Consider the following 20171-nt stretch of genomic DNA (forward strand, 5'->3'; position numbering starts at 1 on the left):
CAATCATCAATAGGATTGGACTACAATTTTCAGTTTTTGTGATTCTTTAGAATTTGAATGTCTTTTTTTAGAAATGGGCTTTAAGTGGCTGTAATCCCAGTCTTTTCATAAGCAAAATTTACTGTGATTGACCATCAGCATCTCTGTAATTTACTTTGGTTTCATTGAACCAGTACAAATCAAAGGGACTGTTAAGAAGTTCTCATCTTAGGAAGCTGTTTTCTATTTCGTAAACTCAATTTAAAAAGTGTTTAATTATTTTTTAAGTATTTAATTATTTTCTTAAACAAAAAGCAAACATTCAAGAAGCAAAAAATAGGACTTTTCTTTTATAGTTAAAGTATTTTCTCACACATTCTTTTCTTTTTTCATTGTTCCTGGAACTAGGTACTTGATCCAGAAAAACAGGCTGATATGCTGGATTCTCTCAGGATATATCTCTTGCAGTTTGCCACGCTTCTGGTTGAGCATGCTCCACATCACATTCATGACAATAACAAAAACCGGAACAGCAAACTACGACGCCTGATGACATTTGCTTGGCCATGTCTCCTGTCCAAAGCATGTGTGGACCCAGCATGCAAATACAGTGGACATTTGCTTTTGGCACACATCATTGCAAAATTTGCTATACATAAGAAGATAGTTCTGCAGGTATGGACTCAGTGCTAGTATTCATACCCGTAAGGTATGTTGATAAGTTCTGTAGTGTGCTTTCTTTTTTAATATAATGCAGAGTTGGGGTAGGGGGTTGCCACCTACAGTTGTCACGGTAGTTTTGGATACTTAGTATACACAAAGCAATTAAATTCATCCTCCATAAGCAAGTACAGATGCCAAATATTAATACAAATTTATTTGGAGATGGCAAAGTATAGAAAGAAGTTTGAATATAAGTGGGAAAAAAAGAGTGGCTAAAGAGTATAACGAAAAATCCTCTTGGTTGAATTAACAAAATCAGTAATGTTTCTTCATCTGAATGAGACAAATTTCAGCTGAGATGGTATGTGGGGATCAAAGGATAACTTCAAGTTGGACAATGGAGAGGGAGAAAAAAAAAGGAATGCAAAGGATATAGAAGTATATGCTTAATGAAGTACCACCATATATTGAACTATTGGCCTCTAGAAAAAAAAAGTTGATTAGAAAATGTATGTTGCAGATTTTATACACTACATGTTTTTTTAAATATATATAATATTAATGTTAACCAGAAACCTTGACTTCTAGGTTTTTCATAGTCTCCTGAAAGCTCATGCAATGGAAGCCCGAGCTATTGTCAGGCAAGCAATGGCTATTCTGACTCCGGCTGTGCCTGCCCGCATGGAGGATGGACACCAGATGCTGACTCACTGGACGAGAAAAATCATTGTGGAAGAGGGTCACACAGTTCCCCAACTAGTACATATTTTGCACTTGATAGTACAACACTTCAAGGTACTTGTACCAGTTATTCTGGTAGTTACTGTATTGTAGATACTAAGGAAATAAACTACAACTTGATTACAAAATAAAGTAATCCAAATTAATGTCTTAATTTCAGAAGTCATCAGCTGTCTGTGTAGGTATTTATTTAAAACTGAAAACAACTATTGACATTATATAGCAAATTCAAAGTGTTTTCACTTTTGATTCTGTTCTTTGTGCTTTCTTTTTTTTGCTAAACCATCTTTCGTATCTCTGCTATTTGTAAAAGCTTTCTTGGTATAGCATTATAAGCTGCCAAACATGCTCCCCATGGAGTACAAGTATTTGAAATGTCAATTTAGTTTAAGCAAAAGATATACCTGACCTTAGGTCAGTAGTGAAGCTTTCAGTGTATTGTTCCAATACAGAACAGCTGATAGATGTGTGGTTTTTTTTGTTGTTGTTGTTTGTTTGTTTTTTGTCTGGGTTGCTTCTGGGTGAGGCAAGTAATGTGTATATCGTTTCTTGAAAATTGGAGTGCTTAGTTTAGTTTAGAAAGATCCTATTTTACTTGTTTAAATTTGGATGCAAGACTGTTCCTTTAGTAGTGGAAGAATAGGCTTTATTGTTATTCTGGTTGCTAAAAGTAGAATATTGTATTGTTCCAGTATCATTTCCCTAAGCTTATGTTGTTTGTTTTCTCTGCTAATTATAATTATGACTCTGAGTCTACCATTCTGTTAAATTTCTATTTGTTTATAGTGATTGAAGTTGGAACTCAAAATGTAACTTATAACTTATGTTTTAGGAATTGATGGCTCTGTACTTTTGGAAAAAAATATTTGAGTGTGTTCAAATGCAAATTTTAGCTATCTAAAAGGATTGGCAAAACACTGGAACCACTTGTCCTTGGGGGGGAGGAGGGGACGGACACATGGAAATCACAGATCTCCAAAAGAACACCTTCATTTGGGTACCTTAAATCAGTAGTCAATACTGAAAATTGTAGCCAAAATTTTATTTTGAAAGCAGTGGTTACTTTTCCTGATAGTGAAATCTGAACATAGTATGGATTTAGGGAAATTTTGGGATTAAAGACTGTTTTACCGTTCTGTTTTAACTTTATCTTAACACCGTCTTTGATTGGTTATTGGCTAATGTGTGTGTGAAACTATCTTTTCAGGTTTATTATCCAGTCAGACATCACTTGGTTCAGCATATGGTTAGTGCCATGCAGAGACTGGGCTTCACTCCCAGCGTTACGATAGAGCAAAGAAAATTAGCTGTGGATCTTGCTGAAGTAGTTATTAAATGGGAATTGCAAAGAATTAAAGACCAGCAGGTAGGAATTCTAAATAAACTGGTAAAGATTGAACTGTTATACTGTTAAATGCTTTTTTAACATGCATATTGCTGATATTTCAGCCAGATTCAGATATGGATCCAAGTGCAGGAGGAGAAGGAGCAAGTTCTACCTCATCTGCTGTTAAAAGAGGATTGTCTGTTGATTCTGGCCAAGAAGTAAAACGATTCAGGACAGCTACTGGAGCAATAAGCGCTGTAAGAAAAAAATCAGATTTTGTTCAGAGACTCAGAAGTTCTAACCTGCACTGCCTAAGCAATTTAGTTTTCCCAGCTAACGTGAACGTCCCTGAATTAAAGGCTATACTTTTAGAAAATCTTTTAATTAAATTCTGCTTGTTGTTTGCCTTCTTATGATGTTGTTTTTGTTTTTTCTGTTTTATATCCATACAGGTATTTGGACGTAGCCAGTCCTTGCCAGGAGCTGATGCGCTTCTTTCCAAGCCAATTGATAAGCAGCATACAGATACAGTCGTGAATTTCTTGATTAGAATTGCTTGCCAGGTAGTGTGTTTATTCTGATATGCAAATACTGATGTAGCATGCGTAGTTAAAACCATGAAAATCTCTTTTCATAATGGTACTTGTATGCTTGGATTATTCCAGTGCTTGTATACTTGCTTTCTGTTGCTGAAAGGTTAGAAATTTTAAAACAAAACTGCACAAAATAAAATATTTTGAGGAAAGAATTTAATTTGGTAACCATCATTTGCATATTTTTCATTTCACAAATTCTGTATATTATTCATGTGAGAGGTATGCTTTAGCTTCTTTTGTGGTATTTTATATTTACAGCTTGACGCAGGTTGCATACAGTTGGAAAATCAAATTTAAATGTGAACAATTGCAAGCCAGATTTTGCAATTGAAAGAGTCTCCATTTAACTGTGCTGCTGATCAATTCTAGCATTTTGTTTGTTCTTTACTCTCTCTTTTCAAGTAAGTGCTATATTGGAAGTGACATGCTTGAAATAAACTTTAGTAGAATTTGGCTGGAGCCGGCCAAAGACTTCAAAAAGTTCACAGAAGTATTTCTTCTTAATTTGTTTATGTACTTGCCTGATTCTACAAAGTATGCTTGTTCTATTGACCAGATTTAATGGCAAGCTTATTTTACCCAAGATCTGAGTATATTTGAAGAGTATAATAGGGAAGGACTACGTCAATCATGTATCTAAGGATAACAATTTTGATTGTATTTTCATGATCAACTACATGGAATTACTTTTCATGTAGTATGTAAAATTTTTTTGTCAAATTTTGTTAAGAATTAGCTTTTCTAAAAGGGGAAAAACTAGCTGGGTATAGCTCAAAGCTAAAAAACTGTATGGCATGGGATTTTATGAAGCACAGTCCATTGCACAGAAAAGACATGCTCTTAAGGTGTAAAGGATGATTTAGTAAAAAGCTTTGTATTTTTGTGGATACATGGATACCCTCCAAATAGAAAAGATTAACCAATATTGAACATGTTCACAGTTGTAGTTGTAGTTGTAATCCATCAGATTAAACTTTCTTATATATATATACTTTTGATGGGTGATTTCAGGTAAGTAGGTAGCAGTCTACACATGAGTTCTGATGTTTGCTCTTAGTTGTGAGCTTTATATGCAGTAAAATACTTTGTGACACCACTGATAAAACTACTTGAGCTCATCCATTTCAGAAGTAAGAAATTACATGCTTGCTTGGAACGCATAATAAATTAATGAGTTGGTTGCAAAAAGTTGTCATTGTGTTAACTCTGATTAATTGCTAGGTAAATGACAACTCAAACACTGCTGGATCTCCTGGGGAATTGCTGTCTCGTCGCTGTGTCAACCTTCTGAAAACGGCTTTACGACCAGACATGTGGCCAAAATCAGAACTGAAACTGCAATGGTTTGATAAGCTTCTAATGACAGTGGTAGGTAACATTCTAGTTCTGTAGGGCTTTAGGATTGACTAGCACGTATGCTGATTGAATACTTTTGAAACCAGATGTTTAAGGGTACACACTGAAATATTTTTTGATGATTATGTATTCTGAGCACTCGTTTCTTATGATTTCAACTTTGATTTGTAAATTTATTTTTATAGTGTAGCGTCATTGTTAATTGGAAATAAATCTTTATCTCTTTAATTACTAATTTCATTCATCATTGTTTCTTGGAAGATTTGGAGCTAAATTGCCATATATCTTTCTACTGGTAATTTGTGACTGTATTATGGAGTAGGATAAAGTCAGCGATTGAGAATAGACATCTGAATGTGAACATTTGGTGTTTGGGGGTTGAATGCCTGTAGTCATTTTATTATTTAATAAGTTAAATAAATTCTAGTGTCCTGGGTTGCTGTTGATAAAGTTAATTAAAAAAGCAGGTTCTGAAAACCTGTTTGTGTTTGTCAAGAGGACGTTTGTTTAATAACTCAATTCTCTGAAGGTGCCATCTGTCCAGGGCCTATCTGTCTATGGTTGTGTGACTGAGCAATTTTTTTTGTGGCTTCTGAACCTTCAAGAATCTGAATTTGTGTATCAGAAGCTGGAATTCTTACTGTGGTCTTCGCAGAAGCCCAGGTAATACAGAAGAGCAGGAGGCTGCTTCCCTTCCGAAGAGGAATGAGGAAGCAGAGTGGAGATGGTCAGAGTGTGGAGGTACAGATGAATTAACAAAAACATCAAGGCCAAGAGAAGGCAGGGCCTTGATTTGGAATGGGAAGACTGCAGAGAAGTCAAGGCTAGTGAGCAATGAATATACGATAGAGATGAGGTTGTAGCCATGAGTGTGTCAGAGAAACCTGTTGGTCGTTTTTTTTTGTGTGTGTGTATGTGTGCACACACTCTGATTTCTTAGACTGCATTTCAATGGGTTTCATGAAATTTGGCATCAGAACTGTAAAGGAATTATTTAAGAAGGAGGATGTTGACAAGGAGGTAAAACATAATCCCCTCTTGAAAGTGTTTCCAACCAGCAAGGCTTCAAGCAGCTTTCAAAGCTGAGGACCACAAAAAGCATTATAAGGAACATATTTGTAAATGCTTGAGTAACATTTTTATGGTTAAAGATTTTACAGTGCCTTGTATTTTAGAGTTCCATATCGGATGACTTATCCGAAAAGACTGACATGAAGCATTGCTAATCTGTTTAATACTTGTACGTTTTCCCCCGCTCATTGCCTCTTTGTATGTGTTCTCTTTAGGAACAACCTAATCAAGCCAACTTTGCCAACATTTGCACTGGCTTAGAGGTCTTAAGTTTCCTGCTAACTGTACTGCAGCCCCCTGCTGTCCTTAGTAGCTTCAAACCCCTGCAACGAGGTGTAGCAGCTTGTATGACTTGTGGAAACACCAAGGTTTTGAGAGCAGTCCACAGTTTGCTTTCTCGCTTAATGGGTATTTTCCCTACAGAACCAAGTATGTGGTATTTTCTTCCTCCTTTTATCCCTTATTGCGGCATAACTCAAATGATTACGGGTGGGGCAAAGACACTCTGCAGTGTGCTAAAATTGTTTTACGATTTCTGCATTTAATGGTCTAGTTTAGTTTGAACTTTCAACCTCTTTAAAAAAAAAAAAAGCTGAAAAAAGTAATCGTGGAATATGTCATTATCCATTGACATAAAAACTTAATAACCTGCGGCTGTCATAACATTGGTTCAAGAAATGCATGCTATAAATCCTAATGCGTTTTTGCAATTGCAATTCTTCAGCTTCAAAAGTAAAATTTTTGGTAGTTAAGCTTTGCTATTATGCTAAAACAATGAAGGGAGACAGAGTATAAAAAAGGATCAGGTAATATGTTTTATCCTAAAACAAAATAATTTTTCTAGACTCTTTTTAGAAAAACCTCAGTGATCTAAGACTTCTCGTCCAAATGAATTGCTTAGAAGTAGTGGCACACTGTTGTAGAAGAGGTATTGGTTGTATAATGAAAAGGTTATATAAGTGAGGGACCTGTTTGTGTTGTCTTGGTTTATTAGCAAGATAAGGTTCTGGTGATGGTATAGGTGACTGTATGTTCACAGCGTAACTGTTTCTTGCCTGTTTTGTGTCTAAGTTTACCAAAAAATAGAATAACTCTGTAAACTTTGCAGGTACCTCAAGTGTAGCTTCGAAGTATGAAGAGCTGGAGTGCCTTTATGCTGCGGTTGGCAAGGTTATTTATGAAGGACTTACTAATTATGAGAAAGCCACTAATGCTAACCCTTCTCAGCTCTTTGGTAAGTTTCCCATATCTCTAGCAGAAGTATGTAGGTTTATCTGTTAATTAGTATGATTTTCTGCCATTGGCTTTTACTTTCCATAAGGAAATGGAAATCTGATAATCAGGAAGAAGCTGTTGGAAGCAGTTAGATCTAGCACAAGAAATGAGCTTGGAATGTTTGTCAGCTATGCAGAAAAGGGCTGGGGTGTTCATAGCATTTCAAGTAATATGTGTAAACATGCTTACATGTTACTACCTTTTACTTTTTCAGTTGGTCTTAAAGTGTTATTTATCAGCTGATTTGAATAGTGTAGAAAGATATATTTTTTGGAGATCTTGAATTTTCACTAAATAAGGAATTCCAAAAATACTATTTTTTCTTGAGTGAGCAGTCTGAATTTTTATTCTATACTATTCTATATTTGGCCTGAAGGCCAAAATGGTTGTCTTTCCTTGTTATTCATACTTGTGTAACTCGTAGAAAGCTCAGCCGCACATGACAATGACAGAGATGTATTGGAATAATTTGGTCTGGCATAGAACTGTTTGTGTTGGTAATACAGACCTGAAATTGCACAATTCTGGAAAACTTTCTGGATTGAATTGGCAAATGTCCTTCACTATTCTACTCTGCAATATGTGTAGGTAGTTGTAATTTCGCTTTGGGAATTGCCTATTTGTCAGGTGTTAGGATGTGTTTTACAACAAACTAACTCAGAAAGATGCTTTTTACAATTTGTCCAGAGCTCATTTAAAAGAAATACTACAATCTAACCTTCGAGGGTTGCAGATCTTTTTAATTCTGTGTTTAAGAGGCTTATTTTTGTATGTCAAATTTTTTATGCATATTTGAGCAAGTAAAGAAATGAAACTTTTCAAAGCAGCCATTTGATGCACAAAGCACACTTGTGTAAATGTTGTTGTAGGCTTTTGTTGAATTTATTATGGTAAGGAAAGGAGGAGCTGTAGATTTTACTTTTTTGTTTGTTTGTTTCTTCAAAGAATTAAGCATTTTAAAGGGTAGATACTGCTTAAACTGATTGGTTTGCCAGAATGTGAATTATCTTGTATTATGATAGGAATTGTTAACAGCTATGTAATTTGTAGGGGCTTTGGTCCTGTAGGCATCATGCATTCCTTAAGTGTGCCGAAAGTAGCTGTTCTTATACTAAAAACTTTTTCAACGTAGTCGTTATAACTTGGGTAGTCCCATACTTTTTTCATGACAGTATGAAATAGAGCTAGAACATTTCCCATGTTCTTCTATGAGAAAGAGCACATCCACACTGAAAACCTCTATATTATTCATATTATGTTCAATGACAGTTTTACTTCTGTAACTGTTTTTTTTATCAATAGGTACTTTAATGATTCTGAAATCTGCGTGCAGTAACAACCCCAGCTATATTGACAGGTTGATTTCAGTTTTTATGCGATCTCTGCAGAAGATGGTCAGGGAACACTTAAACCCACAGGCTACAGCAGGAACAGCGGAAGCAAATACAGGTATTTCATTATATAGTCTAATGATGTTAATGACTAAAAGATGTGTAAAGTATTAAAATCTCTTAATCCTAAAGGGATTCAAATGCTTTTGCAGAGTTTTGTGCATATTGAAAATAACTTCAGTATTAGTTAGAAATATTGCTGAAGTACTGAAGGATAAAAATGCACTTTTAGTTCATATTACCAATGTAATACATACATTTTAGTGAATAGTTGGTGAATATTTATTGAGCTACAGTGTGTGTATATATATAGAAATACTGAAAATTTTCAAGAGTTTATAGTATTCAGGGGAGAGGAGCTGACAAGCAGTGGAGCTACTGCTTGTGAAATTAACTTGTTGGAACGGATGTCTTTGTTTTTATCTTAAAAGAGCTTCTTTTCCAGCCTGTACAATTCTGTCTATCATCAAATGAATTAGGTCATGAGTCATTGAAAAATTCAGATATTCTTACATACCTACTAAAGAACACTAATTTATGAATGAATAAGCTACTGAAGAAAATAGTTTGAAAGAAATGATGCTGTTACGTTTCCAGACCATATTTATTAGGTAGACTAGAACATTGTAAATTTTACTAACAATGGGAAACAATTAGAAAATTATTAAACTTGACAGATAGGTGAGTCAGGAAAGTAACAACTGATTAGGTATGTTGCATCGTGTATTTCTTTTGCAAGCTTAGTTGCAATTTTTCAGTATTGGAATTCTGTAATACCCTTTTTACCAAAACTACTTGACTGAGATAAAACTTCACAGGCTTGTCTTTTGTATTCTGACTTGTTTTTTTTTGTTTGTTTGTTTGTTTTGGAAGGACTCTGTTTAGGAATGGAAAGTAGTAATTCTGAAAATGTTATTTCAATATCCAGGACTTTATTTCCGGGTAACAGATTTTGTTGTTGCTACTTTTAAACTTCCAGCAGCTTATCTTGAAAATTTCTTTGCTATGCATTTTGTACATGCATACACAATTTTCATCCGTTTTTGTATCCATAGCAGGTACCAGTGAACTGGTAATGCTAAGCCTGGATCTTGTGAAAACGCGCCTGGCTGTGATGAGCATGGAAATGAGGAAAAATTTTATACAAGCTATTCTGACATCTCTCATTGAGAAGTCTACCGATGCGAAAATTCTTCGTGCAGTGGTAAAAATAGTGGAAGAGTGGGTGAAAAACAATTCCCCAATGGCAGCTAATCAGGTAAAGTGGGAAGATAAAACCATGACTATGCTCAAATACTGAATAAATACAAGCTATCGCTATAATTCATCAGGTATTTACAGTGAGGATTGTAAGGATCTGTTATATACGTTTATATGTCCTTTATAAGGTTTTGAATATTTTGCATCCCATGTGACAGTAATGAGTTAAAGATGCTTAGCATTTTATAGACATATTCATTTTTTGATCTCAAAAGCTGTTTTGCCTAGAACTTCTTTTAAAGTAAAGGTTTAAAATAAGTCTTCTGTTAACTTGGATAGACAGTTTCTTCAGGAGGAAGGTGACTACTGCTGGCTTAAATCATGTTATTCGTGTAATGTTTTGTGACCTCCTCAGTTTACCGTATTTTGTATCAAAGTTAGAGTTGAACGCTTGACAATCTAGTGCTTTATATATTAAACTTACACTTTTAAAAATATACATTGGATATTTGTAACCATTTAAACACTTAAATCTGTATTTAGCTATTATTCTAAAATTCTGTAGTTTATATTAGAAGGGCAAATGCTTGTGTTTTCTTTTTAAGAACCATGACCTTCTACCAAACTATTTTTCAATACTTTAGGAGTGAAAGAGTGATAAAAATGGTAGCTGAGACGTACTTTGAATATGCCAGTTCTCTGCATGTTTTAAGATGAATTGACAAAATTAATCATGTCTTCTTTTAACACAGACACCTACTCTCCGAGAGAAGTCCATTTTACTAGTGAAAATGATGACTTACATTGAAAAGCGTTTTCCAGAAGACCTTGAATTAAATGCCCAGTTCTTAGACCTTGTTAACTATGTCTATAGGTAATTATAGCAATTAATCATTTATTGCAGCTTATTGGTTCATAATTTGTACCATATATGACCTTTATAACATGCCATCAATCTCTTTAGGTTTGAGTTAAGGGACTTCTTTCTAAGATGCAGAATTGATTCGTTTCACTTAAACCACAATACATATTTACTAAAGGCAATTTTATAATGGAAAGTGCTTTAAAAGATTTTCTTTTTGGATCTGCCCAAACATGGTCTTTCCCAAGGTACTAGGGCATCCTCATAGATGGTTGTATATCAAATACTGTGGTGAAAACTAAGATATGTCTCTCCTTTTACCTCCATAGAGTATAAAGATTATTTTTCTTGGAAATATACTTTAAAATATTATTTCAGAATAATTTTTTTACTACCTAAACTGTCAGGTTTTGTATTGGGTTAAAATAATTAAAACAGTTACCTTATTCCCCCCAAAAAAAGTCAGGTGTTTTATTTCATGCTAATGATCACATTATTTTCAGCTATTGTTTGCTGCCGTTCTGTTTGCTGGCTAACTGTGCCAAGCACTGGTGTGAACGTGGTGGTCAGAAGTTTTTGCCAATGAATGTTATTGGGCATTTCAAACAGGGATACAGACGTGGACAATTGATACTGTTTCACAATTAAGACAATCAGGATTTTATCCTGAAAGAGTTTTTTATGGTATCTCCAGGGCATTTTTTTTTCTATCAAGCAGCATTATTTTCTTTGCTGTTTCACTCAGTCTGGCACACCTGGAGGCGTGCCACACCATGTAGGCTTCCACAGAACATAAACTCCTTTGATTTTGGTATTTTATCTGAAAAAACTAGAAGGCTTCTTTTTCTAATATCTATGTAATTTTATCTTTATTCATTTTAGGGATGAGAATCTTTCTGGTAGTGAACTTACTGCTAAACTTGAGCCAGCATTTCTTTCGGGTCTGCGTTGTGCCCAGCCCCTGATACGAGCTAAATTTTTTGAGGTCTTTGACAACTCTATGAAACGTCGTGTTTATGAGCGTCTGCTTTATGTGACATGTTCTCAAAACTGGGAAGCAATGGGAAATCACTTTTGGATAAAACAGTGCATTGAGGTAGGGAAATTATTTGTATCAGAAATACAATTATAATTCTAGAAATATGTTCCGCATTTTTCTTGGTTGGGTTTAAAGGGGTTATGTTACGTATGCCTTGTAATATGTATTATCTATATCAAAGGTTAATACCAAGTGCGTTACCTCAGATACGTCAGAGACATGAAAAAGCTGATTCTTGGAAAGCAGCTTTAATCTTTAAAATCTGTTTTCTTTGGGAAAAGCTTAATAGTCATGTTGATACTTCTTAAGAAAACCCATCTCTTATAAGTGATGGTGATTTGGAAAAATAGAAGAGTTGTTACTGTAGATGATTTCAAGAAAACTTTCAAGGGTAGAGTGTATGCACTAAAGGTATGACAGATTTCAGGTGGGATTGCCTTGAAATGCAATTGCATTTTTGGTTGGTTTATATAAAATAAAATGGGACCAAACTTTTTGTTTGTTTGTTTTTTGTTTTTAAAATCTGCATATTAAAACAAGAATTTAGAGTGACTAAAACAAGAATTTAGACGGGGATAACTTTGACCTCTTAAGGTTTAGAGCTCCTTCCAGAGAGATGAGAAACAGCATGGATTTTCTGTGTACATTAACTGATTGAGGGCATTAAATATGTATATTATAAAGTAGAAAATACAGAGTTTAGGCACAGAAGAGTCCTATTCCTTCTGCATTTTCAGGAGTGACTTGAAAGGCAGTCTCGAAAGTATAGTCATGGACTTCAAAATACTGACAATGTGATCAAATTAAGATGAAAATGTATTATATTTACTGAATAAAGGTGACAAATATGCCTTAGACACATTATTGCCACTCTTATCTTGTTGATAAATATGAAACCATAGGCATAGTTTCTCCGAAATGCTTCAGTAAAATGTCTATTTAAAAGTTCTCTTTGCTTTTTTTTAAATGCCTTAGCTCCTGTTGGCAGTGTGTGAGAAAAACACTACGATTGGGACCAGTTGTCAGGGTGCTATGCTGCCCTCCATCACCAACGTTATCAACCTTGCTGACAGTCATGACAGGGCGGCATTTGCTATGGTAACCCATGTCAAACAAGAGCCTCGGGAAAGGGAAAACAGTGAATCCAAAGAAGAGGTAACTTGCAGAAAGCACAGTAGAAAAATAACGTTTTTGATGAAAGCATCTCTTCTTGGTTTCTCATTAAATAAATTTGGAGAACGTGCCTTGAAGATGATGTGCAGAGTTTGTTCTGTATACCTTGTGTGTAATGTGTTGTATTTTAACTGTGCATGGCTTTTTCAGAACTTGCATTCATTCATTTAGCCCTTTCTTTAGTACAGTACACTAGCAATCCTACTTCTGAACACAAAGAACTAATAGAAATAGTGAGACCTAAAATAGTTTGATCAGAAGGAATATTTTGTATTTGTATAGGGGGAAAAAAAAGTACTTAGAAAATACCTGCATGCTTTGAATCGTTATTTCTGTATAGGATGTTGAAATTGACATTGAATTGGCTCCGGGAGATCAAACCAGCACACCTAAAACTAAAGAACTTTCTGAGAAGGACATTGGCAATCAGCTGCACATGTTGACCAACCGACATGACAAATTTCTTGACTCTCTTCGAGAAGTGAAGGTTGGTACTTGGTTATTAATTTCCTGACAAATAATTTTAATACTGAAATCTTCAACCTGACCTGACATAATTTATCATTTATTTTTTTAGCTTATGTTTTTTGTATAGACAACCCTTCAAATCTGATTTAATTTCTTATTTGTGTAGTGTAAAAAAATCTTAAGTGTTTACTTAATTGCTGCTTGTTACTGTATCAATCTTACGCAGTTAAATTTCTTCCTCTTCCACCTGTAAGTTCATTTTAACTGTTAAGAAAATTGTGGTGGCAGAGACAGAGCTCAAAAAAAAGTCTATCACATCTTGTATTAAAATAATTAATAAGAAGGTAATTTTAACTGAAAGCTATTTTGAAATAATTTTTGTAGTAGTAATAGGTCTAGCCAATTAACTCGATCATTTCTATTACCAAAGTCATCAACTTTCTTCCTTTTTTTTTTTTTTTTTTTTGAAACCAGTTACAGTAATGAATAAGAGTCTTGATCAACATGAAAACAGCATTAAATTCATTTTACGGTAGTTTTCATTGATAAAGAAAACATTTTTGATATGTTGTTTGGAAAAGGCATTTACATTACTGCTTAAACAGCTGTATAACTGAACTGTTTTTCAGTAGTATTGTATTTTTCCCATGTTACATAGATCTTTCTTTTTGTTTCTAGACTGGAGCATTGCTGAGTGCCTTTGTTCAGTTATGTCATATTTCTACACCATTAGCAGAGAAGACTTGGATCCAGCTTTTTTCACGACTGTGGAAGATCTTGTCTGACAGACAGCAGCATGTGAGAATCTCTCTTTTAATGAATTCCTCTGTAAATGACTGGCATTTCAGGAAAATGTATTTGTGCTAAATGACTTGTTCACTTGCTTTGAGAAGTTTGCCATCTTTTGTGACTAGTTAATGCTGTACATCTGCATCAGTACATGTTTTGAAAGAAACAGGGCCCTTCAGTTTACTAAGAACTACATTTATCAAACGTTTGTTCCCAGACACACACTGTATTAACCAGCTTTTGAATCCAAATTTTGTAATAGTTAGCTCTTCATTCAGATTTGTCTATCCTTATGTTTTCGTTCCAGGCTCTGGCAGGTGAAATAAGCCCTTTCTTGTGCAGTGGTAGCCATCAAGTACAGCGAGATTGCCAGCCAAGTGCACTGAATTGCTTTGTGGAAGCAATGTCACAGTGTGTTCCTCCCATTCCCATCAGACCTTGTGTCCTGAAATACTTAGGGAAAACTCACAATCTCTGGTTTCGTTCTACGCTGATGCTGGAACATCAAGCCTTTGAAAAAGGACTGAGCCTACAAATTAAGCCTAAACAGACAACAGAATTTTATGAGCAGGAAAGTATAACTCCTCCTCAACAGGTAAGGTGTTATATTAATTGAAAAAGGTTATAAAATGTGGAGATTAAAACATGGCAACAGTGTAGTACAATAGCTTTAGAAGCTTGTTGAAGGAGTGTCCATTTTTAATTCAGTGATGGAATTCCTGACCTTGTATGTTCGTGAATAGTCACTTGCAATATTGACTACTTTGCATCTTACCTATTTCTCCTGCCTTTCTTTCACATGGCATTGGTACTTTTATGTTTTTCTCTCTTGATCTCTCTTTCCTATCTGCTTTTCAACCTAATTCTCTTCAGCACTGTAAAATTAGATCAAACCATTTCTGCCCTTTATTTTAAATCTAATGTAGGAGCGTATACTGCCTCTGTCTCCCTCAAAGGAGAGTGTGCTTTCCCTAACAAATTATAGTTGTTGTTGTATGACCTTAAGGAATTATTTGCTAAGCAAAATTGAGTTCTCTGTAAACAGATACTGTTGTGTTTAGTAGTCTGTCAGGTAGTGTTTGTGAGTAGTTGAGGAAGATAAATATTATAGATTATTTCTATGTTAAAGGGTGAGTTGTTGGTTTGTTAAACAATTTTTTTCTATGAATTGATCTGATATTTTAAGGAAGCCAAACAAGAATCGAATCGATACACGTTTGTACGTTCATAGGTGTGTGGTTTTGTTTTTTTTTTTTTTTTTCTCATGTACTGCTGTGTTGTTCTTCTCAGTACTTGGTCATTATTAATGTCTTACCATCTAGAATTTTAAAAAGAGGCATGAACAAATCTTTATTTTCATGACTTTCTCAACTTGCTTCAGTATAGAAGATGTGGTTTTGCTAACTACTATGCTTTGTAGTGATGGATTGCAGAGAAACACTGCTCTTAATGTTCTAGGAAATACTGGATTCCCTTGCTGAGCTCTACTCTTTGTTACAAGAAGAGGATATGTGGGCTGGGCTATGGCAGAAACGCTGTAAATTCCCAGAGACAGCAACAGCTATTGCCTATGAACAACATGGCTTTTTTGAACAGGTATGCTCTTGATACGGGAAATAATCTGAGATTTTACTGTTGGGATGAATATGCTGGTCAGCAAGAAAATATTCTGAGCAGTAATTTAGAAGACTTCAGTCTTCTAAACTAGAAAGTGCTACAACAGCTTCTCTTCTGGCTAACATAATACTTTAAGGCCATGTAATACCTAGATAAGGTAAGACTTCTTGAGTATGTTCGTCAGCTTTTTATCACATTTGTAAAGCTACCAAGTAATGTCTATTTCAGAAATGAGTTAACACACCTCATTGTTTGTTTTTTATTTAAAACTTAGAATATATATATTACTTAAAGCAACTGTTCAGTTAATGTGTATATAACAGATGGAAAAGTAAACCAGTATGAATTTTATTCAGGCACAAGAAACTTATGAAAAAGCAATGGAAAAGGCTAAAAAAGAACATGAACGGAACAATGCTTCTCCTTCTATCTTCCCCGAGTATCAGCTCTGGGAAGATCATTGGATTCGGTAAGACTCTAAAGCTGCTGTAGAAGAAGTATTGCTGCCCTGCAATAGAAGTAGAATACCCTGCTGGTTTAAAATATTAGTTCCTAGAAAAAGCTTAGCTCAGGACTTTTAAGATACAGGGAAAACTTAAGGGAATAAAAAAGCTACTTTTTTACTTCCTTAACAGACCCTCAGAACTGATATGTCTGAAGACTTTTAAAATTGTAATTTGTTATCGGTGCAAACAGATTGGAACTAAAATTTGTTTTTTCCATTTAAAATGGTTGTTCTGGGAGACAGAAAATGCAGTTTCACCCTGTTCACAGATTTCTGTATTGTAATTGGTAGTAAATTAATAAAATAACAGATATCCTTCCAACTGGATAAGGTATTTGCAGTGCTTGCAAACAAAAAATAAACAAACAAATATACTGATAATATTCTAATACAAAGCATTAGTAGTCACTTCTTTTGAATTTTTGTTGTTGGTAAATAAATTTACGATGGTTGCAATTTTCGTAGTTGCTCAAAAGAACTGAATCAGTGGGAACCTTTGACAGAATACGGCCAGTCAAAAGGACACATCAATCCTTACCTAGTATTGGAATGTGCATGGCGGGTTTCAAACTGGACAGCCATGAAGGAAGCTCTGGTGCAGGTGAGTGAGGGCTTTTTATGCTAGTGTTTAGTTTCTTTGTTCGTTTTACTGATAACATTTCTAACAAGGCAGTATTACAGCTCATTTCACAGAAACAGTAAACTCATCGTCAGAAGTTTTCTCTGATGTACCAGCACACAGCTGGGTGTTTTGGCAATTGAGGCATGTCATTTCATAAGACGAACTTGATTCTTTTTTTCTCTCTTTATAAAGCTGTACAATGTAAGAAATTTAGTTGGGGCAGATGAAAGATTTGGTGCATAGTGCTGAGTTATTAAAAAGCTACAAATGCTTGCCACCGAAGTGTGTGCTGGCAGTGATATATGGAGAAACATAGGATGGGACCCTTGCAAGTATATGGTATTAGATAAAACTGAACTCAAAGGTTTATGGGGGATGAGAGGGACATTTTTACATCTTATGCCTTTATGGGAACAAGCGTTCCTTTTATGAAAGGGATAAAATAAGAAAATACTTCAGTCATTGGCTCGTTGTCTGTAGACAATGTAACTGTTTCCAGGTCTAAAAGGGAATAATAAAAAACAAAACAAAACAAAAAAAACATTGCCTCTGTTTTTGTTTGCTTAAGCACCTGAAAGGCAAAGCTGAAGTGTTCTTAACTTCCACTGTCCAAATATAAAACTGCTAAACACAGTTTACTCTGTTCATCTGCACTGCATTTGAGGGGAGATTATGATGTGTGAAAAATGTGAGAGTCAGGGAGTTGTCAACTAAATTTGGTTTACATGTAATACCTTAGTGTTATCTAAGGAATATTTGTAAAGCTATTTCAAAATCCTTGTTAAGAGATTTCAGAATATACACGTGTGGCTCCTGCCTGTCTCTTGCCTTTTTCTTGAACATCTTTCAAATCATTTTTCAGAGATCCAACTGTAGCCATAGTTCGTTAAATGTACGTGCAGCAGATTGTGTGAATCTGTGCGTTAGGATCAGCACTGTGTTCAGTTAAGTGCTATGTGCGTTATCAAAGCTGCTCTTTGCAGTATTGTTTGCCCTTTTTTACCTTTCTTGCCTGAACTGTATTGTTCTGTCTTCTGGAGTCATGGAGTTCTATGTCTGTAGACTTATGGCAAGGGCATTTTTGCAATGCCACAGAGTGATGTGTGGTTTGGTTTGGTTTTGTTTAGTTGGTTGGTTGTTTTTTCTCCCCCTTCTCTATGCTGTTAAATTACTTTGCATGTGAAGAACTTGAAGGTGGCTTCCAGGCATCAGACAGAAAACTTGAACTGGTTTAACTGGAACTGGTCATAATTTCAAATGAAGCTTTACATTCATGCGTTACTTAAATGGAAGCAATGCAACCTGTATGCATCATTAATATGCAGACTTTTAGATATGGCAAAATGTTGCTAGGCGTTTAAAAGAGCAAAAAAATCCCTGAAAAAGCAACACATGAGATCTGAGTTTGTGTCCATTGGTTGGAAAGGCTGATGTACGCTGCAGATTATGCTGCTAATCGTTACTTTAATGAAGAAAAAACTGGGTAAATAGACTATAGAACAGAGATGAAGAAAGTAATTTCCTTTGGTAAAACCCTCAGAGAGGAGGAGGCATTGAATTAAATATTGCAGCATGCATCGTTGAGATTGGCAGTGCAGGAGACAGTTTGAACTGATGGGCAGTGACAGAGATGGGGACTGGATTTGAAGACGACCAGGATTGCAGGAAGAGATGGGTTACTTCTGAGGGAAAAGTAATTTGAATCCACATAAATAGGTTTATAAAACAAATAGAATCGTAATGCATACACACAAGGTCATACTTAGCTTTTAGATAATTGACTTTCAAATGGGTTCACCAAACTATTTTTTGGTGTATGATATATACCAGAACACAAGCAAGTCTTAACAAACAAACAAACAAACAAAAACAATTATACAGACCACTTGTAAGAAAGAGCAGGCTTTTGTGGTGCTGTTTAATTCTACACCCTTTAAAACAAAAGTAAAAAAGAAGCAAAAAAAAAAAAAGAAACTAACAAGTATTTTTCTCTCCTCTCAGATCATGACAATTTGTGGTAGGTTTTGTGCTAGAAGTAATTATCGTAATGTTGTGAAGATTTGTTAAAATACACGTTTATGGCAGAGTACTACTTGTTTGATTTTTCCACATTCCATATTCTCCTTATTTCATCTTATGTGGAATCAAAGTATGAGTTGTATTTTTCTTATGTTTCAAAGCTTCCTCAAAGGTTTAATGCATTGATAGCTATATTTTTATAATTTAGTGTCAGGCTTACTGAATCCTAGAGTTATTTGTGTTGGAAGGGACTTTTGGAGGTCTGTTCAGAGAAGGCACAAGTAGATCAGGTTGTCTTCTCTAGTAGAGTTTTACTATCTCCAAGGAGTGAGATGCCACACTCTCTCTGGGCATAGTTTTCATCTGAAGTAGCAGAGATGTGCCCTGCCTGCTATACAGCGTTTAGAAACTAGCACCATAGCTAGCTTTTGTTAGGAACTAAGGAACTTGTGTGTAGCAGGTGAAGTAGTTGTCTTCCTCCTTTGGTAATGGATAAAATACATGGTTTGTGCTTTCCTGCTGTTGACCTTCCTGATTCATTATGAAGTTCATTATTACGTTCTGCTTGTGATTCATTTTGCTAAACAACTTGCATTTATAAAACATTTAACCTTTCCTTTGTCCTTTCCTGGGTTTCACTCATGAGCCTGTGTGTTCTGTGCTGTGTGCCTGACGTATGAACGCTCCATAAAGTTCTGCCTGTTACAGGAGAGCTTGAAGGCAGGGGGCACGCTGCATATAGAGGATAACATATCAAAAGATCAAAATCTTCAAGATCCTTTTCTTTCCAAGTGTAATATCTTTTTTTTTTTTTTTCCTGTTAATAAAGTTTAAATGGCTAGGTAAACATGCATAGAATGACCCCTATTTTCTGAGAAGATGCGACAGAAAATACATAGGTAGATGTTTTTCTATCTGAGAGCAAATTCTGAGGAATTCTTCCACATTGTACCCTCTCTTAGGCATCTTTTTCCTGACTGGTTTAAGAACCATCCCATGAGCATCAGCCCATGATTATGGTTCCTGAGGTTGCAATAAAGTATAGGGCCGTGCATCCATCTCGGGCTTCTTGGGACAAGCAACAGACTTCGGTATTGGTGTTGCCAGTAGATTTTTTTGGGATTATTATTATTTTTTTAACTTTGTATGCCAAATCACTGTTTTATAGAAGACTGAAAACTTAAACAACAACAACAACAACAAACAAACAAACAAACAAAAACCCACAACTATTATTTTAAGGAAATACACCTTCTTTTCATAGTAAGTAGAGTTGTTTGTCTTTGATTAGTTAATGTAGAAACGTAAATCAGATGTAGGACTGATTACAGTAGAACAAATTACTGAAAGGTGAGAACACTGCATTAAATCACAAGTAGAAAGGAACTTGCTGATCTTTGTTGCAGTGTAGCTATATACTGTGACATTCCTGGTATTACTCTGCTAAAGATGTCAGAGCTTGGAATAAGGGAGCAAAT

General features: G+C 35.2%; 1 protein-coding gene across 6 annotated transcripts in view; it reads left to right on the top strand.

Annotated features, from left to right (window-relative positions):
* Positions 1-20171, top strand: part of TRRAP (transformation/transcription domain associated protein) — a 97597-nt gene that overhangs the window by 42917 nt on the left and 34509 nt on the right. For all 6 annotated transcript variants that reach the window (XM_080556531.1, XM_080556530.1, XM_080556534.1 and 3 more), the window contains 19 exons: positions 388-654; positions 1231-1437; positions 2591-2749; positions 2833-2967; positions 3163-3273; positions 4528-4674; positions 5949-6162; positions 6842-6967; positions 8311-8457; positions 9455-9657; positions 10352-10473; positions 11344-11557; positions 12476-12655; positions 13014-13160; positions 13820-13939; positions 14238-14525; positions 15389-15526; positions 15904-16016; positions 16518-16653. In XM_080556531.1, coding sequence (XP_080412657.1) covers positions 388-654; positions 1231-1437; positions 2591-2749; positions 2833-2967; positions 3163-3273; positions 4528-4674; positions 5949-6162; positions 6842-6967; positions 8311-8457; positions 9455-9657; positions 10352-10473; positions 11344-11557; positions 12476-12655; positions 13014-13160; positions 13820-13939; positions 14238-14525; positions 15389-15526; positions 15904-16016; positions 16518-16653 — 3174 coding nt within the window. The remainder of the gene's footprint in view (positions 1-387; positions 655-1230; positions 1438-2590; positions 2750-2832; positions 2968-3162; positions 3274-4527; positions 4675-5948; positions 6163-6841; positions 6968-8310; positions 8458-9454; positions 9658-10351; positions 10474-11343; positions 11558-12475; positions 12656-13013; positions 13161-13819; positions 13940-14237; positions 14526-15388; positions 15527-15903; positions 16017-16517; positions 16654-20171) is intronic.

This window comes from Anser brachyrhynchus, assembly GCF_964034855.1.
Source record: "Anser brachyrhynchus genome assembly, chromosome: 15".
Lineage (NCBI taxonomy): Eukaryota > Metazoa > Chordata > Aves > Anseriformes > Anatidae > Anser > Anser brachyrhynchus.